Here is a 9,944-nt window from a genome sequence, read left to right on the forward strand (position 1 = left end):
ATATATATATATATATAGGTGTTAAAGATTGTGAAGCTATTTTCAATTTCAGATCTCCCAGACTACATTTTTTGTTGTAACTCAAATTAAATATTTTAAAACATGCCAGTGTTTGTTATGTTATTGATTAAAAACAAATAAAAAAGTAGTTATTACCCACCATCAACTCTTGCAAAAGAAAAATGAAAAAACAAAATGAGTTTAATGAAATTAGGGGTCCACTGACATGGATATTCTTGTAGGTAGGATTTTCAGTGGATGCTCTTTGCAAGCAGTGCAAAAGTAAGGAAAGACTCTGGGTGTGATGACATTCATGAAGGTGTAGAGAGGCGTTCTCTCTCCAGGGTCATAAAAGGTCACCTTGCCTCGGTCCATGTCCAAAACTACTCTTATCACTTCTGGATTTTTTGTCATGTTCAGTGGCTCCCACGGTGCTGTGCAGGCCTTATGCTCTCCATTGCGAAACCTAATAGACCAGAATCCCTCTGCTGGTGTCAGCACATGCTTGCCCTTCCTGTTGATGGACTCACTGGCTATTCCCAACACCCAGTAGGTGTTGTCCTTCACCTCCACATCCCAGATGTGACGTCCAGAAGAATAGCCCTCAGCACCCAGCATCTCAGCACTAATGTCGAAACGTTCTGGGTTGTCTGGCAGTTTGAAATTCTGGGTAGAGTTTTGCACAACTGTGAGATCCTCTGAGAGGATGAAGCAGCTAGCTGCTGTGTTGGGATCCAGAATCACAGGATCTTGAGAAAAGAAAAGAGGTATGTGTTACTAATGTGTCAGGAAAACAGCTGATCAATACAACGTGACTAGTTATTGTTTGAGGAACTCACTATATTTAACTATTTTCTTCATCTTCTCCCACACTTTATATTTCAGAGAGCCCAAGTGCTTGGCCACATCAATCAGAGCACCAGAAATCATTTCAGGATCGGGGGAAGTCCGCCAGGTTCTGAAAATATATGTCAGCAGTTAATTGTTGAGACTTGTTGAGCTGTATTATCATAAATTAAGCTTGGGTGCTAAATGTGGCATAAACACTTACTTCCTTACTGTTTCCTTGTAATTCTGAAAACAAATGAAGAGAACCACTTTCACAAAGTGATGCGCATATGAATGTAAGAACATTTCTGGTTAAGATTTGAAGCAACAGTGTTACCTACCTTAAGAAATTGGACATCTTGAGATCTCATCTCCTGTTCCACTATTCTGATGGTGTTGGAGAGAGATATAATTTCATTGCTCATCTCGTCAATCTTTTGGTTAATCATCAGATCCTTCTGATTCTCCTCAGCCTTTAAAGCAGAGAGTCTGGCAGCCTCCTGCTCTTTCAGGAAACAGTGAAGGGCTTCAAATTCCTCTTTGATCTGTGTTTCGGTATGCTCAGCTTGGTTCTGGAAAGAGACATGATTGATGGGTAATCACTGCCTCCACACCTTGGCTCCCTAGTATGTTCAAAGTAAGATGATGTACTGATGGACCTGACAGTACCTTGACATGTTCTGCCATTTCCTCACAGACCATTTTCGCCTTTTTATACAGCTGTAACTTCTCTTTCAAAGGCAGCAGGGCACTCTTCAGTTCCTCCTACAACGTCAATGACAGGACATCAGCACTTAGAAACAGAGTCAGTCTGGCAGGTGGCCAAGCTGTCGCACAATGTGGGGCTGACAGCTGCCACATACTCTTCCATGACAGTATTCCCTGTAAATGCAAGGCGGCACAATACAGCAGCATCAAAGTAAAGGGACAAATCTTTGGAAAAGGGTCTAATGCCCTGGTAACATAAACAAAGTTGAACTCATGCAACTTAGAATCAAAACAGGAACAGAATACAGTAACCAAAAGATTTATTTCACATTAGAACCCAAGGCTTTCTGTTCTCTAGGGGGAGAGGAGGGCAGGCGTAGAATGAATGTGGCGTCACAGAAACCTTGTGGGAGTCTAGTTTCAGTCCTCTCAGGACTCCAACGGCAACAGCAAACCAAAAATATATGTCTATTATTAGAATGTTAATGAACTCTGCCAACACCTTCACACATATCAGCATATCAGGCTTAGAGAGGCACAAAGGTAGTAGGAAAATAAAAGTCAAAATCAGTGAAAAACACAATAAACAACAAAATGTTGACAAGCTGTAAATTAAAATAATGTCCAGGTACAAGGTATCACTTCTGTTCATGAAATGATGTATAGCCTTATTTGTAATCAGTGAAGTCAATCCATTATGATTGTTAAATTAAGTGAATTATCTTCCCATTTGAATTAACCTTATGTACTACTCTATGAAGACATACATCAAATCATCCGAACAAAATTAAGGATATTGCAATAGATGTTTCACTATCATTCGTTCCAGCTGTAATCAACAGTAAAACAGAGGAGAGAAGTTTAATGCAAGAATTCCCAAGCAGCTGATGCTGAAGATAGGCAGTTCAAACTATGAAAATGTGTTACCAATGTGAAACACAAACCCTGTAACTTTAACTTGCCTACCTTACAGTCATGAGCACCTTCCCCAATGGGATATAGCCTGTGCCCAATGTGTGCAGCTGCTTTCCCACACAAACCACAGATTGGCTCCAAATCCTCCAAACAGAACAGTGTGAGCTTTTCTCCATGCTCCTTACAAGCCCCTGGGTCATTCTTGCTTCTGTCCTCCTTGAAGGATTCACAGGACCTCTCCAGCAGAGTGCTCACCACCATTTGATCCATGGAGGAGCGGCGCCAGCACAGAGGACAGTGGTGTGAATCCCCACTGCCTTGTGTCTCCCAGCTGTCTTTTAGACAGGTTTTACAGAATCTGTGTCTGCAAGTGAGCACCACTGGCAGACTGAGAATATGTCCACAAATTGGACAGGAAAGGTCATCCTCAAGATGAGCACGTCTGGTGGCCATTTTTCCTCACAGGGCTTTGATGACCAGGCAGGATCCAAGGCCCCTCCCACGCCTCTGGAAGGCAACCTCATCTTAACCTCAGAAATAAGTGTTAATACCTCAGCTCCCAAAGGCATATCCCGTGTTATGCAGTGTTGGGTTGAGCATGCACATTGCGCGTTCTCGAATAAACACCACACTTGAGAATAAAAGGAACTGGCTTTACATTTAAGAGACTGTATCTCTGCAGATCAGAGCAAATAGTAGCGTGAATAACTCCAGGATGACAGAACAGAGTGTGGGGATGATAGAGTATTTGCACTAAAGATGATCTTTTGATTAGAGTTACGCTATCATCACCTCTTAGTTATTTGAGAAGTCTGTTGAAACAACCTGTCACAGTGTAATGAAAGAGTTTACAGAGAAACAATGCCCAAAATAAGACTCGGGGTGAGGATATAAATAGACAGAAGTAACCGATTTGGACTAAAGTTATGTGGGGAAAGAAATATCCTCCTGCTGACCACTGGAACAGTTTCCACTGTCGAGTTTAGCTCATGTAACAGCTTTTTAAGAATTGACACATGGTTATTTTTAAAATATCATAGAGTCAATTAATTTTCTAGTATAAAACAAGAAACAGTTCATTTGTCATAGTTTTTAAGGGCAAATAGAGGGTATTGGAAGTGAAAGGTATGCACATAGTAGCATGGTCGTCTTGAAGGGTAAGTTGTTAATACCAAAAGTATTTCACAGTAAGCTGACCTTGTTTGAACTGTAATCCAGTATTTTGTTGTGAGAGTTAGTTTACTAGAATCAATGTTGTGCCAAAAATAGGGCAGGAATGTGGGGATAGAGATAGAAGGGGAATACAACCCCGCCATTAGAAACCACTAGGTCGGGGCTGCTTCAGTTCTCGTGTATAATACACTATTGTAGTCTTTACATCTCACACATGCTGTGCTAGGATTCAAAGTCAGCTTTAAACCGTGCAGGTGGAAGATTTTCTTTTGTTTATTGTTAATGGTTACATAAATTAGCAACCTTATTCTGTATGACATTACTTTAGATATTGTTTTGCTAAGTTTTAGAATAATGAAGTGTGAAGTATAATTGTATTTGTATGTTTACGGTCCACTAGAAGCCTTCCAACATATCACAGCAAGGCATAACTATGTCAACATTATAGAAATTACAGTTGAAGCATCCAATAAGAGTAATTTGGTCTTGAATGCATTCTGTGTAGAGTGGTTGACTTATCAAATAAGTGATTTTGTAGAGATGCCAAAGTGAAAATTTGATTTGTGTCCCTGCCAGCGGCAGGGCAGCAGTTCAGAGCCATTGATACACTACGACCATGCCAGATTAGCAGTGGGTCTGCATGTGGTCACTCAACAGATAACAGATATTACTTTTAATATATCTAAGTTATGGTTGATGGCTGATCTGGATTTTATAGAAATTCTTCAAATGTATAAAACCTCTTAAAGCCCACCGGGTTGCCTCGTTGAGTGAGTTCTGAACTGGTTAGATTACACAAATATAAATGTTGAAACATTTGTCAATATGGACATGCTACATATTATTAGATCAGTTAGTTTCTCCACAATTCAATTGTTCAGTTCAATGTACGGAAACTATGAGCAACTATCAAATGATCAAATGAATGATTTGTTATTTGATAACCTAATTTTGTAGTAGTTTGTAGTGTGGTAGTAATATTCATACAGGCTTAAATAAACAACAATAGATTTCAAATGCAGAGCAAGAGTTTTGTGTCCTTCTCCATACAGATGCCGGTTCAAATTATAGGCAGGTTATTCAGTGATTGAAGCAATAAATCCCAGGCTTTAGAGTTAGAGTTCGGGAGTCGAAATTGGTTTAATATGACATTAAATTGGGAAGAATAACGATGATTGCTTTTGCTGTGTTAGTTACATTTTGTGTGGTGGTGTTGTGTGGTTGTGTATGTGTGTGTGTGGGTGTGTGTGTGTTGTGCATGCATGCAGACTTTCTCTTACAGAGGAACGAAATAATTGAGGAGGCTGAGCTCATGCGAAGAGCAGCATGGGAAGGAGCAGGGAGTCCTTGTGAAACTAAAGTTTTTTATAACATGTTTTTCATTGCAAGATTGTACAGGTTTTATAGGTCTAACTTTCAATTACCAACATTTTGATTGTTTTTTAATGGCTTGGAATAATCATTTTCTACTTTAAAGATCATTCTTCATGTTGCAGTATAACCTACACGCTTGACCTACAGATACATTAAGCATGACCCCTGTATCCATATTTGGACTATATTTGACATTTTCTTCACATTTTATCCTCATACTTCTGTGGTGTTACTAAACCTGCAAAGATCTATGTATTGTCACATTTATGCTAAACACATTTTAATTGGAAGAATAGAATTAATTTTTAATCAGCTTACCTTACAGTCAGTGAATGCTTCCTTTATGTGATATACTCTGTGATTCGTATGCAGGCCTGATCTGTGGCACAAAGAGCAGACAGGCTCCAGATCAGCCACACAGAGGAGAATCAGTCTCAGTCCATGTGTTTCACATGATTTATGTGGAAGTCCAAGGCTCTCTTTAAAGCAGAGAGGACACTCTTTAGTGCCATGCTGTAGCCAGAAGTGCTCTAAACAAGAGTTACAAAAGCTGAAATTACAATCGATGCAGCTGAGGACCACTGGAGCCAGGAAGAGTTGATGGCACACAGCGCAGCAGGACTCGTCCACACCCTGACATGAGATGTCAACCTCCATCTGTGAAATTCAATGCAGCACTGATGGGTCCCTACCCTGCAGTCAGCTATATTCCCTCTGTACTGTATGTACGGGATGTATCGCGTGTTTAACAGCATATGGTCCTGCATAAGGGGAGAGCCCAGCTCCTCTAGTTTCACCATAAATAACGTGCACATTAAAGGCAGGTTTTCAGCTCAGTTTGACAGCATGCTAATGAAAATCTGGAAAGGATGCATAAAGAAACTGAAAATGTGGTATTATGGTGGATAGTGATACAGTATATGAGCTATATAATGAGCTAGTTTCATTGGTATCAGTGGAGGTTATCTTAATATTGTATAATTTATATGTCTCTTTGTCCTTATATAGGGAAAGCACAGTCTTCAGTTACTGTAACTAATATTTGTAGCTTCTTATTAAATAAAAACACTAAATCTTAAACACAGTTGCTTTTAATTTACATATATTTATATAATTGTCAGTACAGTTAAAAAAGATTTATGGTCTATTTTAAGGTTTAATAAGTATTTAAAACAGAAAAAAACAATTTTTACTATTCAACAAAAAGAAAAAACACAAGCCATACAACTCTGTATTACAAGCTCATAATCATAATAGAAATATATAGAAAAAGTTAACACAATGCATTTACACAATTTAAAGAAGTAAACTTGATTTATTAGTGGACATTTGGAGCTTGATGTGTAACGAGCCTAATTATAATAATAAATCCAAAATATCGACCAGACCATTTTCCAGTGGCTGCAGGTTATGCAGGATGTAACACAGACATGGGTCATTAGTAGTACTAATGTGTCTGCTGCTTTCTTCTCCTCCCCTCACACACACTTTTAACCAGTATTTGTAATGACATACAATGAGATATATATATATAAATATAAAAAAGTAAATTTTTAATCACATGGTCCACTTTATTGATTTTGACACAGGACTGACAAAAGCATGAATCTTTTTAAGAATAGATGAACAGACACTGTACAAAGAGAAATACATATTTTGTGAAGAATATATAAGGAAGACATTGAATTAAAAGCTGGAGGTGAACATTAAGTTTCTGCTCAACGGCACTAAGAAATGGAGGTGGAACAACATGGGCCTACTAAGAATGTATGCCAGAGTTCAGTCATCCATAGCTTCCAAAGTTTAAAATCTCAGTTGAGCTGGGTCAATACTCTACACGTGAGTTTTCTTTTCTGGCTGACAAGAGATTAAGGCAACCCTGAATGCATGCTCTATTTTATACTGCTCAACAGGATACACCACAAAAATAATGTGGTTCACATGGATATTTAAGTGTGATATTTAACACTGAAATGCATGTCAGATTCACTTGAAACACTGAACATTCCATTTAGCTGGAACAAATCTCAGATGCTGACAGGACATGATGGAAACTCGGGACATGGTCATATTTTCACTATTTCCACAATTTATGATGTATGAGAAATTATGTGCAACCTTCAAATCTTCACAGACAGTTATAACTTGTGTTTGCCTGTGTATAGTCTGACCTTTACTAAATGTTTTTCAGTTTTGTTTCTTATGTTACAGAACATTCTCTTCATTATTAGCAAAGACATTTACAAATGCATCAGTGTTTTTTTTGACAATGTATACCCAGTGCTTCTCTGATAAGACAAAATCATACTTAATACTTTTTTGATTCAATAGCATCTTAATAATCTTTTCCAGTACAACTAAATATATTGTTCTTGGGGTTAATATCCCCCCCACCCTCTTGCTGTCCTCAGGGGCCAGAGGTCACTATGGCACAATGACTTCACATCAGCTTCCTGTCGAAATGATCAGAGGCACGACCAGAGCGTTGGTGTCGGACCTCCAGGTGTTTGCTTTGAACGCGGTCAAAATGCTGGAGCAGCTCATTGTAATCCATCTGAGTGTAAGAGGCACGTTTTGAGGCCACTTGCTGTTTAGAGTCCATATACTTGGATTCATCCACAGTCCTCATGAGCTCTGGGTTGGGGACACACCGCAAGCGGTGGGAGAGCAGCTGGAAGGCCTGGCTCTGTGGCAGCAGCATCAGCAGGCCATACAGTGCCTTTATCAGGTAGGGGTTGTTCTCCACATCTAGGAGCTGCAGGCGCAGGTAGGTGAAAATGGGGCTTTCAATGAGCTGTACCAGCTTGTCGACCTCTATCAGGAAGTCTACTGTCACCTCCAGGTCTCCAAACTTCTGGATGAGATCGTAGGCGTGTTTGTAGTTCTGCGTGAGGAAACAGAGCGACACAGTGGCCACAGGGTTGTGACACCAGGAACGATACAGGCAGCAAAACAAAGCACAGCTCTCCTGAGTGCGCAGGTCTTTCAGCTGGTTGCGTAACTGGAAGAGCTCAGCCGAGGTGAGCAGGATGGTGTTGAGTGTCTGAACCATGGTGGATGCAAATTTGAGGTCCTCCTCCTTCAGCAAGATGTCAGCCATGGAGTGGAAGATGTTCTCTGCGTGTAGCAGCAGACAGAGCTGCCGGATGATGAAAGCTCCTCTGTTCTCCAGAAGCTTCCTCTCCAGACTGAAGCGTTTCAGCAGGTTGATCATGAACTTGTAAAAATAGGAGTTCATACTGGGAGTGGAGGGGGAGGAGTCCACTGCTTTGGAGCCTATGCTGGGTTGCTGTCCAGATTTGGCGCTCTCCGGGACCTTGAGCTCCAGTTTGTTTTCAGCACCATCGCAGGAGCTGACTTGGTCCGTTTGGCCGGCAGGAGATGATGCTATTTCAGCTAACACCTCCAGATCTTTCAGTATCACCTCATCAGATTCATCAGACAGTGTTTTCAGCAGCATGGGAAACAGGCTGTCTGTGTGGCGGAACATTTTGCGTGGTGTCTTGATGTAGAGGTGGTAGAGCCATTTGAGCACAGCAATGCGTGTCATCATGCCAGTGGAGGAGTCGTGGAGGTGCCGGTCCAACACCTGAACGATACCATCCAGGTCCAGAGTTACCTGGGGCCTGTCAGCACTTGCTGGAGTGAAGAAGCTGATGTTACTGAAACCAACAGATTCTTGTGAGGCATTCAGCATATCATTGCTGTCCACCTCCGTCTTAGGCTGGCCGTCCTCCCTAGATGGCGACCCCGTACTCCCGCTTTTCGCCTCATCCTCGTCCTCATCATCCTCAGGAGTGACCAGCTTCATCAGACTGTGATTACAGGCACTGGCTGCTTCTTTGGTATTCTTCTTTCGGTCATCATAGGAAAGGCAGGGCAGCACTGCAGTTAGGATGCCAGAGGAGTAGGGGAGCACCACTCTGCCTGCAAGCTGGATAAACTCTCTCATCCAGGTCATAGCCGTCAGCTGGATCAGGTCGTTTGTGAGTTTTGTTTCGTCCGCCACCTGGCAGTGGATGACGAGGATGTTGGCCATATCAGCAAATTTCACACTGGAGGGCATCTTCTTAATCTCCTTCAGAAACTCTCCCAGTACCACCTCACACGTCCTACGGATCTCCTTGCTGTTGTCTCCCAGGATCTGGAAGAGCCCGTCCAGGATTTCAGGGAGGTAGTCTAACAGGTTGATGTCTGGCACAGACTCCAGAACATGGATCCAGGAAATTATGAACTGCCGAGCGTATTGATTATTGGAGTAGATTCTCTCTCTGAGCAGGGGGACAAACGCCACTAAGTCAAACTTGTTACTTTCCGTCACAATGTCTTTTAGCAGTCTGTCCAGGAGTTCAGACCCACTTTTCACATTGGGGTCTGGATCTGCTGCAAGCTTGCTGAGACCATCAAACAGCAGGTTGAAGTGGGGCAGCACTGCTCCCCTGGCCACCTTGACTATATTATACAGGGCCTCACAGGCATAGTAGCGCAACCGGCTATCTGAGTCATTAAAACACGTGAGTACAGGCTCAATGAGCTCCTTCAGATACAGACCCGAGTCCTTGCCGAGGGCGATAGAGCAAGCCGCCAGTCCAATGAGACCCCCCTTTCGGCTGTGGGGGTGCTGGGAAAGCGCAAACTCCGAGGCCAGGATCTGGATAACATGCCTGATCTGAGTGGAGTTGTTCTGAGCCACAAACTCTCGCACCAGTTTCTCGATTTCTAGAGCTGCGACTTTCCTCTTCTCGTACAGTTTATCATTCAGAGCCCGGACGATGTTGGGCGTCAGCGGCGAAAAGTCCTTCTCGGTGTTCATGTTCGCAGCCGCGATTGAACCGGATCCCGTCTACTGAAATATCTACGTCGATACGCGAGAAATCCGTCTGCATTTACGATCATTTATTGGAGAAAACACATCGGTTTCACTCGCGAAACCAGGAAGTCTTGTA

At 41.9% G+C, this 9,944-nt stretch overlaps 2 protein-coding genes across 2 annotated transcripts; both read right to left on the bottom strand.

Annotated features, from left to right (window-relative positions):
* Positions 1-181: 181 nt before the first annotated feature.
* Positions 182-2,993, bottom strand: trim35-13 (tripartite motif containing 35-13). Its single transcript, XM_035654449.1, has 6 exons — positions 2,503-2,993; positions 1,498-1,593; positions 1,170-1,400; positions 1,052-1,074; positions 840-958; positions 182-749 (listed from the first exon to the last, which is right to left on the bottom strand). Exons 1-6 carry the CDS (start codon positions 2,902-2,904, stop codon positions 211-213), a joined length of 1,410 nt encoding a protein of 469 aa, XP_035510342.1. The 5' UTR covers positions 2,905-2,993; the 3' UTR covers positions 182-210.
* Positions 2,994-6,215: 3,222 nt separating this feature from the next.
* On the bottom strand, positions 6,216-9,841 carry vac14 (vac14 homolog (S. cerevisiae)). Its single transcript, XM_035654441.1, has one exon. It carries the CDS (start codon positions 9,809-9,811, stop codon positions 7,439-7,441), a length of 2,373 nt encoding a protein of 790 aa, XP_035510334.1. The 5' UTR covers positions 9,812-9,841; the 3' UTR covers positions 6,216-7,438.
* Positions 9,842-9,944: the final 103 nt, after the last annotated feature.

This window comes from Morone saxatilis, unplaced genomic scaffold, assembly GCF_004916995.1.
Source record: "Morone saxatilis isolate NCDOM2014 unplaced genomic scaffold, NCSU_SB_2.0 Contig14, whole genome shotgun sequence".
NCBI classification, from domain to species: Eukaryota; Metazoa; Chordata; class Actinopteri; family Moronidae; genus Morone; species Morone saxatilis.

Coding starts and splice junctions, on each gene's coding strand:
- trim35-13 (XM_035654449.1), bottom strand. CDS start 2,904: ATGGCCACCAGACGTGCTCATCTTGAGGATGACCTTTCCTGTCCAATT. Junction 1,594..2,502: donor AAGGTGCTCATGACTGTAAG/GTAGGCAAGTTA, acceptor TTGACGTTGTAG/GAGGAACTGAAGAGTGCCCT. Junction 959..1,051: donor TACAAGGAAACAGTAAGGAA/GTAAGTGTTTAT, acceptor ATATATTTTCAG/AACCTGGCGGACTTCCCCCG.
- vac14 (XM_035654441.1), bottom strand. CDS start 9,811: ATGAACACCGAGAAGGACTTTTCGCCGCTGACGCCCAACATCGTCCGG.